The 17,574-nt window shown below is 36.5% G+C and overlaps 1 protein-coding gene across 2 annotated transcripts in view; it reads left to right on the top strand.

Moving 5' to 3' along the window:
• The window catches only part of OXSR1 (oxidative stress responsive kinase 1), a 91,922-nt gene that overhangs the window by 57,370 nt on the left and 16,978 nt on the right, over positions 1–17,574 (top strand). For both annotated transcript variants that reach the window (XM_057705509.1, XM_057705510.1), the window contains 6 exons: positions 1,024–1,133; positions 4,328–4,429; positions 6,615–6,748; positions 9,944–9,992; positions 10,628–10,693; positions 13,960–14,082. In XM_057705509.1, coding sequence (XP_057561492.1) covers positions 1,024–1,133; positions 4,328–4,429; positions 6,615–6,748; positions 9,944–9,992; positions 10,628–10,693; positions 13,960–14,082 — 584 coding nt within the window. The remainder of the gene's footprint in view (positions 1–1,023; positions 1,134–4,327; positions 4,430–6,614; positions 6,749–9,943; positions 9,993–10,627; positions 10,694–13,959; positions 14,083–17,574) is intronic.

The raw sequence follows: 17,574 nt of genomic DNA, 5'->3' as shown, positions 1-17,574 counted from the left end.
ATCATGTATCTTATAAGAGACTTATAATATCCAGAATATATAGAGAATTCCTAAAACTCAACAACAAAAAATCAATTTTAAAATTGATTTGAATAGCATTTCTCCAAAGAAGATATACAAATGCCCAGGAAGCACATGAAAAGATGACTCAGTATCACTAATCACCAGGGAAAAATGCAAGTCAAAACTAAAAGGAGATACTAACACACCCATTAGGATGGCTATTATCAAAAAAATAGAAAATAACAAGGATTTGAAGACATCAGAATCCTTGCTCACTATTGGTAGGAAGGTAAAATGTTGTAGCTGTTGTGGGAAACAGTATGGCAATTCCTTAAATCAATTAAAAATAAAAATACTGTATGATCCAGCAATTCCACTTCTGAGTTTATAACCCCACAGAACTGAAAGCAGGGACTGAAACAGGTACTTGTACCCCCATTTTTGTGGCAGCATTATTTACAATGGCTAAAACTTGGAAGCAGCTTGTGTCCATCAGTGGATGAATGAATATACAAAATATGGTATATACATACAATGGAATATTATTCAGCCTCTAAAGGAAGGAAATTCTGACGTGCTGCAACATGGATGAACCTTGAAGATCTTATGCTAAGTGAAATAAGTCATTTATAAAACGACAGATATTGTATGATTCCACTAATATGAAATACTTAGAGTAGTCAAAATCATAGAGACAGAAAGTAGAATGGTGGTTGCCAGGGGCTAGGAAGAAGAGGCAATGGTAGTTATTGTCTAAAGGTTATAGTGTTTCAGTTTGGAAAGATGAAAAGAGTAGATTGGAGCAAGGAGGAAAATCTGAGGAGATGATGATGTGTGGAGGTAGAGAGGAATAGAATGAGGAGCCTGTCAAGCTATGTCTTAATTTAGTCAAGAAGTTCAGCAGAAAGAAGAGAAAAGATCATGCTGTGTATATAGCACCATAACTACATTATATTATTTTCCTATCTATTTATATTAGTTACTGTACTTCTAATCCCTTGCTGTTGTGTTCTATTTTAGACTTTGGAGTTAGTGCTTTTTTAGCAACTGGTGGTGACATTACTCGAAATAAAGTGAGAAAAACCTTTGTTGGAACCCCTTGCTGGATGGCGCCTGAAGTTATGGAACAGGTACTGTGTCTCTTGTCTTTTTAAAATGATTTGGGGGACTTCCCTGGTGGCGCAGTGGTTTAAGAGTCCACCTGCCAATGGAGGGGACACGGGTTCCATCCCTGGTCTGGGAAGATCCCACATGCCGCAGAGCAACTATGTCCGTGCCCCACAACTACTGAGCCTGCGCTCTAGAGCCCTTGAGCCACAACTACTGAGCCTGCATGCTGCAACTGCTGAAGTCCACAAACCTAGAGGCCATGCTCTTCAACAAAAGTCACCACAATAAGAAGCCCGTGCACTGCAATGAGAGTAGTCCTGCTTGCTGTAACTAGAGAAAGCCAGCGTGCAGCCATGAAGACTCAGCACAGCCATAAGTAAATAAATAAATAAATAAATAAATAAATAAATAAATAAAATGTTTTTAAAAAGAATAAAATGTTTTTAAAAAGAATAAAATGTTTTTAAAAAGAATAAAATGATTTGGGGTTTTGTTACAAAACAGAAAAAACTGAGTAGTGTTTGCTTTTGTTTGTTCTGCTAGGTTACCTTTGGGAAATACATCTCTGTCCCTTAAGACCTTGCTTTTAAAACAAACAAAAACCAAAATTCTAGAACTTAACAAAGAACATATGAATCTCAAGATTTATACAAAAGGCAACCTAAGGAATAAGGTTTGATTTTGTATAAATCAATAAACAAGATTGATTTAATAATATCCTTAGTACAAATTAAATGACCTGATCTTTTTACACATAGTTTCATTGATGTAGCTCTTGAAGGACTAGTTTTCTCCATGTCCCCATTTCCCAGTTGTTTCAAACAAACTGCAGTCTGATGTCCCTCATCCCACCACCTTATGGAAACTCTACTAATTCTCAAATCCAGGGTTCATTTTTTTGCTCCTTGTTTTGTTCTTTTTTTGGCATTTGAAACTATTGACCTTTTCCCCGTTTACTCACATCCTTAGCTTCCCCATTCTTCTACTTGTCAGGCCATTTCTCTGGCCTCTCTTCTGGCTTTCCTTCTACTGCTTCCCAGTGCCTTGTTCCTGACTCTTCTCTTTGACTGCACGTACTCACTATTTTCATCTCCACTTCCCACCTGTTAATTATTTCTAAATTATATCCAGTCGGGTCTTGTTTTTTAAGCATCTGGATAGATATTTCCAATTCCCTATAGATGTTTTACATAAATGTCTTATATCAAACTCAGTATGTAGAACTGAATCTGCATTTTATTCTGTTACAATGCCTGTATTGACCCTGTTGGTGAGGGAAGGCTTCCCATGCTAGGGTTATGGGGATGGCTGAACACACAGCACCTGATACTGGCCCTGATGAGATTGCCAGCAGTGCATTGTTTGCATGTACACATATCTGGAGGCAGAGGACACTACATGCCCCATGGGGTTGCACTCAAGAAGGGAGTGAACAAACAGTTGCTGTAGGAGACAGGAACTGTAGTATCGAGAGAGTGATATGCCCTTTGGTTTTCCTGTGAAGGTGCAGTTGGCTTGTTTGGACAATTCTCAGGGCTGGCTGGGAGCAGAAACCTGCTACTGAGGAGTGAACAGGAATTGCACCTGATCCATTTGACAAGCAGGGTTGTTGGGCCTAGGGAGCCCTCTCTGTGGGAGGAGAGTGGGGGAGGGAACTTTTGCTTAGGCCATAGAGGTCCTCCTGTTTACCCATTGTTGAGGTAACATGTAATATGGAGCTTTAATTTTCGGTCTCAGACCACACGCTCCCAAAACCTGTTTCTCCTATATTGCTTAGGATAGAAAATGAGAATATTTAATTGTATAATGTGCTGGTGACAGTGTAAAGAACAGAAATTTGGCAACATATTCATACCAACAACTGTAAAAATATTTTCACCCTTTGTAACTTTTTTCATTCTAAAAATCAAGGTGATAAAACAATACCATAACAGAGGAATGGGTGGGGAGGGTGTGGTACATATATGCAATGAAGTGTTACACAGCCATAAAAAGGAATGAAATTGGGTCATTTGTAGAGACATGGACAGATCTGGAGACTGTGCTACAGAGTGGGTTGAGTCAGAAAGAGAAAAACAAATATTAACACATATTAAAACAAATATTAACACATATATGGAATCTAGAAAAATGATATAGATGATCTTTGCAAAGCAGAGATACAGACACAGACGTGGAGAACAGGCGTGTGAATGCCAAGGGGAGAGAGGGGAGTGGGATAAATTGGGAGATTGGGATTGACACATACACAGTATTGATACAAGGAACTCTACTCTGTGCTCTCTGGTGACCTAAATGGGAAGGAAGTCCAAAAAAGAGGGGATATATGTATACGTGTGGCTGATTCACTTTGCTGTACAGTAGAAACTAGCACAGCATTGTGAAACAACTATACTCCAATAAAAATTAATTTTGAAAATAGGGAAAAAAAAAAGAATTCCACAACATAGGAAATTTGGAAAACAAAAGTCAAAAGTCTGCCTAACATTTTTTTTTGTTCTAGTTCTTTCTAGTTTTTTTCTTTAGTAGACTATATACCTGTTTGTAATAGTATCAAAACTTATGAAAAAATTTGTAATCTTTTTTCTTCATAAGTGCTTTATCACATATCATAAAGTGGTTTCCCATATTTTCGTGTACGATGCATTAATATTGCTTTTAGTTGAGTGTATTTCTTTCAGTGAATATACCGTACTTAACCATTTCCCCATTGTTGGTGAACATTCATTCACTTTTCTTTCTTTTTTCCTCTTACCAAGTATATTTAGCTTTTGCCACCTTCAGATTATATTTTATTGGCTTAAAGTTTATTGTTCTTTATACATATTAGAGCTTTTTTTTTTTTAATTTATGTATTGGCTGCGTTGGGTCTTCGTTGCTGCACACGGGTGTTCTCTAGTTGCAGCGAGCGGGGGCTACTCTTCATTGTGGTGTGTGGGCTCCTCATTGAGGTGGCTTCTCTTGTTGCAGAGCCTGGGCTCTAGGCACGCGGCCTTCAGTAGTTGTGGCACGTGGGCTTCAGTAGTTGTGGCGCACGGGCTTAGTTGCTCCACAGCATGTGGGATCTTCCTGGAGCAGGGATCGAACCCATGTCCCCTGCATTGGCAGGCTGATTCTCAACCACTGCACCACCTAGGAAGTCTCTAGAAGCTATCTTTTAAAAGTGTTTTTAGGGTGGTAAAAGTAATCTTGTACATCTCTCTGTTCTTTCTAGGTCCGGGGTTATGATTTCAAAGCTGACATCTGGAGTTTTGGGATCACAGCCATTGAACTGGCCACAGGGGCAGCTCCTTATCATAAGTATCCACCAATGAAGGTGAGGCTCATATTCAAAATACTACCCCAGCTGATGCCTCGATTCTCTTTCAGAGCCATAACTTCATTTGACATTCTTTTTTTTTTTAAGAACTTTTATTGAGGTGTAATTGACATACAATAAACTGCATATATTTAGTGTACAATTTGATTTTTTTTTTCTTATTTCATTTGACATTCTTATCCATAGAATTCTGCCCTGCATTCCTTCTAACTCCTGTAGCAGTTAAAATCTCTATTAGATATTTGGTATTTAGCATTGGGTAACTTTACACTGTAGTTGACCTTTCTATATGATGACTCACCATCTCCTGACTGTATAACTAGTTTGAATTAGGATCTGATGTGTCTCATTGTAGTGTGTGTTCCCCACAGTCACCTGTGAAGAACAGCCTCGGTGGGGGTGATGATCATTTCCACTTCATAAGGCTGTTGGAAGGGTTGCATGTTAATGGTGATTATCACTAACATTCACTGAGCACTTACCTGTGCCACGCACTGTTTTTACGTGCTTTTAAGTGTCTTAAGGGCTTTTTGTATATTAAGTAAGATCCATGCACAGTGTCCATGTGCCATACATATGTTTTATTCTCATTGTTATTGGATAAAAGTTTGCTTTGTGATAGGACATTAAGCAGCTTTTATTAAAGGGCCTCTTATATCCTGAGGGAGTAGTTACCTGAAATGTAGTTGCTAATTCTAATGTCCCCAATGTTAGTAATAAATGAGTTTTTTGTGTTTCAAGATGGTCCTGCCAGTACTGTTGGCAACCATTTTTATCTGTGTGACCCTTTAGTTATAGTATGCACATGAATTCTGTTTGTCTGTTTGTAACTGTAGCTGTTGTTTATAGAAGTTCTTGCCCACGTTACAGAATGCCCAAGTTCTGCTTGCCCACCACTGTGTAAAGTGGTGACCACCATTGAGAATTTTTGGCATAGTGATATTATTCATATATATATATTCTTGGTGCACTTTAGAACCTTTAAAATGTTATTCTGCCCCCTTTAAGGCTCTAAGAATGTGAAGAGGGACAAAACCAGTAAGAGGATAGTATGAAAAACCTCTCTACGTCTGCATTTCCAAAACACATGTATATTGACCTCTGTGTTTGATGGGTGAAAGGTTAGTTGATATTTTAAGGCCATAGTTTTTCTTAAAGGTCGAGACTCCTAGGTGTAGGTGAATGTTCACAAGGTTTTGAGAAGGATGGTTTTTTATAACTGTAGATTGGGAGGCTATTTTTAAGCCCAAGAAATGGCTTATTTTTTTAAAGGAGGTAGGGAAGGAGGATGAGGTTTACTTTATATCATTGTAGTTAGTGACTTCTGCATTTGTAGCCAGGCATACACATGTTAACCTTTTTGCTCAAAATGAGAAATACTGCCAATCTAAGTAGTTCCCTTTCAGTAAATATAAATTGAATCTGAATAGCAAGTAATAATTCTGATTATAACCTTTTAATTTTGGTGTTGACTTTGTGCTTAGAAAAGTGACTTATATGTTTATTAGAAAGTCAAACAGTGTAGAAAAACACAAATCACCCCAAATTCCACCATGTAAATGTGACCTTTATTACTTACATTTCTATGCATCAAATGTGACCTTTATTACTTACATTTCTATGCCATGTAAGTCAAAGAAAGAAGAGATTTAGGATGGACAGTTGCTGCAGGGAAGGCAGGGAGAATGCGAACTAAAAGATGCTGTAGCTTTGCTAACTAGGACATCATCAGTGATTTCTGTGATTGAAGTTTCTGAGGAGTTCTGGTAAGAGAAGGTGAGGTTACAAGGGTGAAGTTGAAACAGAGCCATGAATAGGTAAAGTCAGCAAGGTCACACTCTTGATTTTGTTATGGTTTTAATTTTTTTTAAGATAGTTTGCTGGTATAACAATGGGGACAGAGGACATGAAGAAAGGATTCCAACTAAAGGACATACAATACAATGTTGATACAGTTGAGCCCTTGTAGGCACATTGTTTGGGAAGCCAGCTATCTATAGGGTATTGTTTATGTGGAAAACACCTAAATAACTCTAGTTTCCAAACGACTGTTCTAGATGTGAACTTTTAGAAAATAAAGTCTGCTCGTATGTTCGGAGGTTGTGTATATTGAAAAAACTTGGCCACAATATTTAATTTACTGAGTCTTCAGAAGTTTATGTTGTATTGAAAATTCTTACAGGTTTTAATGCTGACACTGCAGAATGATCCTCCTTCTTTGGAAACTGGTGTTCAAGATAAAGAAATGCTGAAAAAATATGGAAAATCATTTAGAAAAATGATTTCATTGTGCCTTCAAAAGGATCCAGAAAAAAGGTAAAATATGAGATAAGGCCTACTTTTCTCTTTATCTAATATATAAACAGTTGGGGAAGGGTAAGATCACATACGTACATACATACATACATACATACGTGCACAGGGAATTCAAAGGAACTAAATATAAACATTAGGAAAAATATACACTAAATGGGAAATGAGTGAATTACTTTCTCCCTTCTTTTTAGTATACAGTGCACCCTAAGTAGTTAAGCCATTTCCCGGTTAATTTCTTATAACTTTAAATTTATATATGACTGAAGTGCCAAGTTAGTGGGAGGGCTTATTTTCAATTTGCATTGAAGTTATAAGTAAACCAGTATCTTAGTGCTCTTTACAATTTTAATAACAAGAGAAATATACTTAGCAAATATTATATTTAATGTCAAATAGTCATACTTATTTTCCTTATTGGAAAGATATTTTAGTTAAGTGGATCAGAAAATCAAAGAGCTTATTGTTAACAAGAAAGATGGGATGGTAAGTAAGTAAAGAAACATGATCATCTATCTGTGTGTGTATCTTTGTGAATTAAACAGAAGCATAGACTGTTGAAGATCATTGAGTACAATCTTTTATCTTTGAGGTCAACCAAAACTCCTGATTTCTAACCTTGAGCCCTGTTCCCACTCTATCTTATTTTTCTGTTTCACATGGCGTGTATATATGTATATAGTCCACTCAGTTTCTTAGCACTAAGAGGTCTTTAATTTTGATTTTTCTAAAGCTCAACAAAAGATTTGAACTGATATCCTTGGCCATATCTTTAACATATTTAATAGGCTTCAAAATTTACTGTTGAAAGTGTTGGAAAGGGTAAGAAAAATAGGCAGCAAAGTTCAAACCTGTGTTTTTAGAATTTTTTTCTACTTATGAATACATTGATATAAAACATAGGGAATGTTTTTGCTTCTACCAAATTAGTTGACTAAAATAACAGAATTCTCTTATTACAAACACCCAGAAACGCTGGATAAATCTGTCAAACTTAAAAAACCAAATACAGAGATGAACTTTCAATAAAGAGAGGTCTTCAGATGCCAGAATTAATAAGGAGAATTAATAAATCAGAACTATCATAAACTAATTCTGTGGCTGCTCTCAGTAGGACACTCTTCATTCCAATAACCCACTGGTTTGGATTTTTAACTTCCCGATGGGGACTGGAAATGAGATATTGGGCCCACCTAATGGGGATTTTGAACTGAGATCTCTGCTTAAAGCTAGGACATCTGGAAGTCTGCTTCCCGAGTAAAAGGATAGACCAAAAAACAAACAAAAAAAGTCTGTCCATCATCACAGAGACACAACAGAAATCTTTTCTGAATAATCAAGCCCTCTGACCTGGACATTCTGCTGGTTTACAGGCTGAATTTATACCCATATTATCCAGGAACCCACAGGATTAGAAAGTAAAACAGTTATTACTAAGCCAATTTTATTTCTGGCAGAAGCAATTGGAAACTACACCGTTAGAATACTTCCAAAACCCAGGTCCAAGAGATCATTGCACTGAGGAGATCACCATCCAGAATTAAAACACACAGTGAAACACTACACTGTGAACTAGGAGCAACATTTGAAGAAATAATGGCTGAGAATTTTCTGAATTGACGAAATATCTATATTTTCAGGCTAAGGAATTACCGCCCCAGATTCCAAGCAGTACCCCTCTTTTCCCACTTGTACACATTGCCGTGAAACCCCTGGACACAAAGGCAAAGAGAAGCTCTTAAATGCGACCTGAGAGAGCCTGCTGAGGAATAGCAGGCAGACTGACAGCCACTTCCCCAATAACAACAGTCAAGGCCAGAATATACTGGTACAATGCTGAGAGAAGATAACTGTTAACCCAGAATTCACCATCTTGTCAAACTATCATTCAGCAGTGAGCGTGAAATTAAGTTATTTTTCAGACAAAAATTGAGTTTTCCAGTCATGTTATATCACTTAAAGAACTTCTCTGAAGTGTACTTTAGAAAGAAGGACGTGAACCCATAACAAAGGAACGAATCATAAGAAACAGTGTTGTGCAAACAAACTGTTGAACATATTGAAATTGTGACCAAATGAAAAAATAGGAGTGGTAATGTCTACTTTCAGTTTGCATAGTACTTCCACGTTTATTCTCTTTTAATCTTTATAAGAATCCTCTGAGGCCCTGGTTCACAAGCTTGAGTGCATATTAATATCACCTGGGGAGTTCTAAAAAACTACTGATGGCCAGGTTTGACCCCACAGATTCTGCTTTAATTGTTAAGGGGAACAGCCTAGGCATCAGGATTTTTTTTTAAAAATAAGATAAGCATTTATTTCTCTCTTATGTAAAGGTTCACATCTGATATAACAACTCTATTTTAAGAGGGCAATATAAAACCTAGGCTGCTTCTAGCTTGTCGCTCTGACAGAGCTACAATATGACCCTCATCTCTTTGGTCCAAAGGCTTTTTTTTAAACTCCCAGGTATCACAATGCACAGCAGTATTTAAGAGCCACTGCCTTTAGGGACTTGGCGAGGTAGTACTGAACCTTAGAGAAGTGATTTGCTCAGGGTTACACATGGCGTGAATCAGGTCCGGCTTCTTAAGTGTAGTGCTGTTTATTTTTTAAGCTCGGCCATCCTAGTTTATGAAATCGACAACAGTGCCTTTCCCCAAATGAAGTAAGACCGTGCACAGTTGAGTTTAAAACTGAGTTTAGGTTAAATTTGGGGACTATATGTTACTCTTAGAATCTTCATTTTTTTAAAGGAAATTGTGAAATTATTTTTTAAGAATATGTAGTTACCTAAGTTGAAGGCTTGTAAGCAACCATGTGGCAAGAGGCTTGATTTGTGAGTTTAAATATATTTTTCTGCCTTGTTAAAGTAGGTAAAGCCAACTTCTTGGGAAATAATATTAAATAGCAAATATATTGAAAGCCACTAAGAAATCATGCTTCTAAAAGGAACATTTCAGTAATGAATTTTTGAAAGGGCCTACAATAATTATTATCAGAACATTTCTATTTGAGTTTTTAGTTCTGTTCAGTGTTGTGTACTGAGTTTATCCCTTTTGGTTTTTAGCAGGTTAAGGACAGTGGAGTACACTGAGTTTTTGTCTTGATGCTCAAGAAATCATTTTTTCATTTTTGAAAATGAAAACCCACATTTCACTTGAATTAACTATAAAAACTTTTCTTTTCTGGTTTTAGACCAACAGCAGCAGAACTGTTAAGGCACAAATTTTTCCAAAAAGCAAAGGTAGGACATTCTAACTTGATTTCATGTGTTCATATGATCCTCCTCAATTACCTAAATTAGGTTTACTGTTCAGATGGTGCATTGTTTTAAGATGATTATTTTTGGAAGAATGATGGTGGATCAAATAATTGCTGAGGGCACTATTTATATAATCTTTGGTATTTAAGATAAATGTATTTTTCATATAAATTAGGTAAAACTTATAACAGGAAAAATGAATATTGAACTTTACTATTGTAAATAAAATCTGTGGACAATTCTGTGAAATATACAGAACTCTCATTTCAGGGTTTACTACCGAATTAGTAAACATCTCATCTCATTCCCCAAAGATGTGGGATAAGTAGGATGTTACTGTAGTCAGGAAATGTGGGACCATGATCCCAAAGTACATGTGTTAAAACAAACGTTTCATACATAATGGTTCTTAAGGTACGCTAAACCTTTGTCTCAGTTTATAAAGTCATGGTAGTAATATACTAAAGGAGCCTCAGAATAAAAGAATGGAAGCTTTTCTCAAATTTCTTTATAAAAGAGTTACTATATCACATTTTAATTGTGATGAATATTTGTGTCAGTTTTTTTGTTCAATAAAAACTTCTTGTGAGAAGAAAGTACTTATTTTTCCTCTCCAGAATAAAGAATTTCTTCAAGAAAAAATATTGCAGAGAGCACCAACCATTTCTGAAAGAGCTAAAAAGGTAAATTGGGATTTAACTCAGTTTTTCTGGGAAATTACTGAGTAGATTTACTTTTGCATTTTGAAAGTGTATTTGACTAATACAGTGTTAAAAGTATGAGTACTACTCATTTTCTTTTAGTCTTTTCTTTAGCATTCTTTGATATATTCTTTTAGCAATAGTATATTGTATGCCTCGGTATTACTCTGCTATCAACTGGAATGAAAAGGTATAATTGATGAATTAATTCTAAATTCTGTTAAATCACTGTTTGCAACTACCAGAGTGAGTTGTGAAGTTTCTTCAAACGACACAAAAACAATGAAGACACCACTTCACACCCACTATGATAACTGTAACCAAAAAGACAGACAATAACAAGTGTTGATAAAGATGCAGAGAAATTGGAACCGTCACACATTACTGATGGGAATGGAAAACTGTGTGGCAACTTTTAGAAAGTAGTGTGGAAGTTTCACAAAAGGCTAAACAAAGTTGCCGTATGACTCAGCAGTTCCTCTCCTAGTCATACCCAAGAGAATTGAAAACATATACACATAAAAATATGTACATGAATGTTCATAGAAGTATTCTTCATAACTAAAAAGTGGAAACGACCTGAATGTCCATCAGCTGGTAAGTGGATATATGTGTCATCCATACAATGGAATATTATTCAGCAATAATAAGGAATGAAGTACTGACACATGCCATAACATGGATGTACCTTTAAAACATTATGCTGTTGAAAGACATATCCTGTTATTCTATTTATGTGAAATATCCAAAACAGGCAAATGTATAGAGACAGAAAGTAGATTGTTGTTTGACCTAGGACTTGAGCAGATTATAGGGAAATAGGCAGTGACTGCTAATGGACACAGGATGTTTTTTTGGGGGGTGAAGGTAGTGATGAAAATGATGGAAATTTGATTGTGGAGATGGTTTCATAACTCTGAATATACTAAAAATCATTTGATTATAATACCTTAAATGGGTCAATTTTATGGTGCATGAATTATGTCTCTATAAAGCTGTTACTTTAAAAAAAAAAAAGAAGCATTTAGAGAATGGCACTACCACCAACAAAAAGCTCTCGGAAATTGAAAACATTATAGAAGAAATGAAAAAAGTTCATTACAAATATTGTAGGGTAAAGTTGAGGAAATTTCCCAGAAAACAGAGCCAAAAGGCCAAGAGATAGATTACGGAAAAGATGAGAACATTAGAGGATTATTTGAGAAGGCTCAACATTTGAGTAAAAAGAGTTCCAGAAAAGAACTGAGAAAAACAGAAGAAATTATCAAAAAAATAATTCAAGAAAAATTTCATGAATTTCAAGATTGAAAGAGCCCAAGTACCCAGCACAATAAATGAAAACAGACCAACACTAAGGCATATTACCATGGTAGCTCAGAGTACAGGAAGCGAAAAGAAGATCCTATGGCCTTCCAGAGAAGGAGGAAAGGTCACAGACAGGATCAGGAGTCATAATGACCTCAGTAGCATCTCTGGAAGCCACATCACACTGGAGCACTATGTTCAGTATTATGGGGAAAAAAATGTTTTCTAACCCAGACTTTTTTTTTAACCAGGCAAACTATAAGTGAAATGTGGTAATGGAATCAAGCTATGTTCAGAAATGCATGGCTTTAATAAATGTGCCATGCTAATAGTAGAGAAAGTGCTTAGTGGGGAAAGCGAGGGGAGTGAATTGGGAGATTGGGATTGCCATATATACATTAGTAATATGAAAAAAAAAATCAAATTGTACATTTTTTTTTTTATTTTTAAAATTTATTTATTATTTATTTTATTGGCTGTGTTGGGTCTCCTTTTTGCTGTGCGCGGGCTTTCTTTAGTTGCAGTGAGTGGGGGCTACTCTTCGTTGTGGTGTTCAGGCTCCTCATTGCCGTGGCTTCTCTTGTTGTGGGGCACGGGCTCTAGGCGTGTGGGCTTCAGTAGTTGCAGCACATGGGCTCAGTAGTTGTGGCTCACGGGCTCTAAAGCGCAGGCTCCGTAGTTGTGGTGCACGGGCTTAGTTGCTCCGCGGCATGTGGGATCTTCCTGGAGCAGGGATCGAACCCGTGTCCGCTGCATTGGCAGGTGGATTCTCAACCACTGCACCACCTAGGAAGCCCTCAAATTGTACATTTTAAATACATGCAGTTTATTGTATGTCCATTGTATCTCGATAAAAGTTCTTAATGGAAAGAAAAAAAAAGAAAGAAAGAAAGTGCTTAGTAAGAACTGGGAAGTTATGTGATCCAGGAAGCATGGTCCTCTGGATGATGGTAAAGTGAGATCTGAAGTACCAGACCTGGCATCAGTCTGGTGGAACAGGTCAGGCAGCTCTGATGAGAGACATCCTCAAGAAGATAATACTAATGAATACCTAATGTACACAAGTATGGTGAGAGGAGATTTACAGAGTAGGGAGAAAATTTGGAGATGACAAGTAAGATATAAGCAGATATTAACTCCAGGGGAAATTAAAAAGTTATGCAGGAAAGAGGGGTAATTGTAATATATAATAAGGTTCAACTGTATAGTTTCTATAATCATGTTATTTGAACACTGAATATTGATTTAAGGAAAATTACAGTATATCTTGAAAAAAGAGTAGGGGATTGATAATAGGGTTAAATTCTCATCTTCTATAACAGGAAGTTCAATAGATAATTTCTAAAACCAGAAAATCAACAGGTAATAATAACAGGTTACATAGAGAGATGAATATAAATTCCAAAAGAATAAGCTAAAATGAATTGAAAGTGGTTGCCTGTGGGGAAGAAGACAGAAGTTAGGGGACTGCTCTTTTTCTTAACAACACTTGCACAGCTGTAGTACCTTTGAAACTGTACAGATATCATTGTGATTTTAAAAATTAAAATTGAATAAAAGGAGCAGAATCTTCTTTATCTTGGGTTTATTTATTTGGGGGCTTAAAATCCCCCACTTTTTTTTTTAATGTCTCAAGATATGAAACCATTAATCAGATTTGATCTGTGACTTCAGATAAGACAGATTTGGATGATGTGCAGGCTTAGAATATGGAAGTACAGGGAAAGTCGGTGGTTGTGAGTAAAGACAAATAGTGGAAATTATGAAGAGAAAGAACATGAAGGATGGAGGATGTGACTTTATATAGGAAAACTTATTTATGGGGAAGAGTATTATCTGCTTACTGTGTTGAAGTAATAGAAGGAGAGAGAAATATGACTGACTTTTCTATACAGTAAGCGTCAAACACTACCATAGCCCACGTCTCTCTTCCTGATGGGCAGGTTCGGAGAGTACCAGGTTCCAGTGGCCGTCTTCATAAGACAGAAGATGGTGGCTGGGAGTGGAGTGATGATGAATTTGATGAAGAAAGTGAGGAAGGAAAAGCAGCAATTTCACAACTCAGGGTAAGTTCTGTTACCTGTATGCTTTAGCTAGAGTCCTATCCTTTTGTCTGAAGCCTCTGAGATAATACTATATTCTGTGGTTCTGTTCAGCTTAACCAGCTGAATTATAAAAAATACAGACAGAATTTTCTTGAACAACTTATTAACAGGAGCCCAACTAATTCTGCATGGAAAAGGGGATTGGCATGTCTGTTTTTACTGTGATAATTTTTAGGGTATATAAAAATGACCTAAATCAAGAGGTGAAAACTATAATATCTGAGATGAAAACACACGCAATTAGATTAATGGCTGATTAAACACTGCAGAAGAAATGATTCATGAACCTGAAAGCCTGACAATTGAAACTTTGTCCCTAAAGTGTTAACCTTCTGCCTGAAGAGGAACAGTGCACCTCTTCTTCAGTTGGTATATCCTGGATGATGTGTGTGAGTGTATTAGTTTTTGCTAGAAGTGGACACCAGGACATGAAGTGAGCAAATGTTATTTGAAAAATGGCGCTGATAGACTTGCTCAATGCAGGATTGCCACAGACCTTCAATTTGTAAAAAATGCAGTATCTGCAAAGCACAATAAAGCATAGTGCAATGAAATGAAGTGGGCCCATATTTTAAAGAATTTGTTCCAAAGTTTTCTTGTTTGCATTGTTTCCAGTATGAAATCTGCTTTTTGTCTTATCTTGTTCATTTATAAGTCACATTTCTTTTTACTCTGGCTGCTTTTAAGTTTCTTTTCTTTAAGAATGGTTTTGAGCAATTTGATTATGATATGCCTAGATGTAGTTGGTTTTTGTTTTTTGGGTTTTTTTTTTACATTTCCTGTTTAGGGTTTATTGAGCTTCTTGGATCTTTACGTTTACAGTTTTTTATCCAGTTTGGAAAGTTTCAGCTATTACATTTTCTTTTTTTCTATATATTTATTTATGTATTTATTTATTTGGCTGCACTGGGTCTTAGTCGCCACATGTGGGATCTAGTTCCCTGACCAGGGATTGAACCCGGGCCCCTGGCATTGGGAGCACGGAGTCTTAAGCACTGTACCACCAGGAAGTGGTGGTCCCTCAGCTATTACATTTTGAAATGTTTTTTTCTATCCTTCCACCTTGGAGAGTCCAATAACGTGTATTAGGCTACTTAAAGTTGTCTGCTCACTGGTCTTTTAAAAAAATTCTTTTTTCCTCAGTTTCATTTTGCATAGTTTCTATTGCTGGCCTGTTCATTAATCTTTTCTTCTGCAGTGTTAATCTGTTGCTAATCTTATGCAGTCTCTTTTCTGTCTAAGATGTAATACTAGAATTTTGATTGGGTGTTTGATTTGGTTGTTAGATTCTAGAAGTTTGATTTGGTGTTTGTTTTTGAATCTTCAGTGTCTCTACTTAACTTTTTGAAGATATGTAATATAGTTATAATTATTTTAATATCCTTCTCTGCTAATTCTAACATCCAAGTCAGTTTTGGGGCAGTTTAGTTTGATTGACTATTCTCTTCATTGTGGCTTGCAAAGTGTTTTCGGGAGTTGAGTAAATAGAGGTAACAGATCAAGGCAGTTAAAATTTGATAATGTAGAGTACCAGGAAGGACAAAGCTATCCAGAGAAAGAAGCTTAGAGCTTCCCTTTTGAGTATTCAGCAGAATACTTATCAGTGAGTATATGTGAGAAAACTAACCTGCTAACATGTGGAGAACAGTGCCCTGCACTCACACAGCTAGGAACAGCAGCTAGACGGGAGAAACTTAGGATTCACAGGGCATTCGGTAGAGTGCTCATTAATGGGGTGTAATGTATTGCCCTAGACTGAACACTGCTCCAGACCCAACTAACAACTCAGCAGGATCCAAAAGGATTAAACTATTTCCACGTAACTTTACTGTATTCCAGAACAAAGCTCAAGTAGATTTATAAATACAAAATTATCAGCATGCAACAAGATAAAATTCACAGTTTCTGGCATCTAATCGAAGATTACCAAAGTAAGCACACCTTGTGTCCAGATCTTGGATTTTAATGGCATTCCCTACTAAATAACAGAGGCTCTCTGGAGAAATGGCTAATTCCAGGGCTTACACAGGGAAAATGCAAGATAAATCTGGAATATCTTCTTTTGACAGAAAGAAAAGATTTTTTATTTTAAAAAAGTCATTATAATATAAGAGGCAGGTTGAAGGAGCTCCCACTGGCCAAATTAAGGAGAATTTAACCATCAAAATCATTAAGTGTAATCAAATTGTACACTTTAAATATATGCAATTTATTGTATTTCAATTGTATCTCAATAAAAGTTCTTAAAGAAAAAAAATCAGGAAGTGTAGTAACAAATCATAAGTCATTAAAAAAAATAAGACTCTATAGGCCCATACAAATAATAAATAGATATATAAATAAATGGGGGGAAAGGGATGGTTTTTCATTACAGTAAACTGCCAGTGCTGACTGGTAAGTGTAGGAGTAGATGGGGAAGTTCATTTTACAGCCGTCATAAAGCAATCGTAAAGATTAGATCAGACAAGGATCATCAGTGGGTGCTAAATATATGGGAAAATTTTGATGAACAGGATGTTTACGTGGTCTTAAAGTGTCTCTCCCTGGATTGCCTATTCGTTGCAAGGGGAAAAACAGCTACTGCATACCTGAGAAATCAGAAAATGCCTTGACTGGATGATTAAAATTAACATCACTACTGAGGGACGGGGAACATGTGATTCCCTAAGATATGATACTATAAGAAGGATACATCACTATGTAGAATTCATTTAAGTCTGAATCATGAGGAAACATCAGGCAAACCACAAATTAGGAGCATTCTATTCAAATAGTGTGTGTGGTAGGCGGGGGGAATGATTATGTGTAGGAGATCATTAGGAAAGTTGGATTATGGATAGTAAATTAAAGTATTGTTAAATTTACTGAAGTTGATAACTTTAGTAGTGTGAAGTTATGTAAGAGAATATCCCTTTTCCTAAGAAGTACACAATGGGGACTTACCTTGTGGTCCAATGGCTAAGACTCCACACTCCCAGTGCAGGGGGCCTGGGTTTGATCCCTGGTCAGGGAACTAGATACCGCCTGCCGCAATTAAGAGTTCACATACTGCAACTAAAAAGATCCCGGATGCCTCAACTGAAAGATCCAACACCCGGCATCGGAGATCCTGCGTGCCACAACTGAAGGTTACACATGCCTCAACGAAGACTCGGCACAGCCAAACAAATATTTAAAAAAAGAAAAAAAAAAGGAAGTAGACAGTGACTATTCAGTTGTAAAGAGCTATAATTATATGCAACTTATTCTCAAATGGTACAGGATTGATTAAATATATATATTTTAAAAGAGAAATTGGACACTAAATAATAAAGCACATGAGGAAAAAGGTTAGTAACAGATGAATCTGGGAAAAGGGTATAGTGGTGTTCTTTGTATTATTCTAACAACTTTTCTGTAAGTTTGAAATTGTTTCCAAACATAAAGTTTTTTTAAGGTTTTGTGTTGGCCATA

The sequence above is a fragment of the Hippopotamus amphibius genome, chromosome 13 (genome assembly GCF_030028045.1).
Source record: "Hippopotamus amphibius kiboko isolate mHipAmp2 chromosome 13, mHipAmp2.hap2, whole genome shotgun sequence".
Classification (NCBI taxonomy): Eukaryota; Metazoa; Chordata; class Mammalia; order Artiodactyla; family Hippopotamidae; genus Hippopotamus; species Hippopotamus amphibius.
The sequence above is the reverse complement of the archived record's forward strand: the minus strand, read 5'-3'. Positions and strand labels throughout refer to the sequence as shown.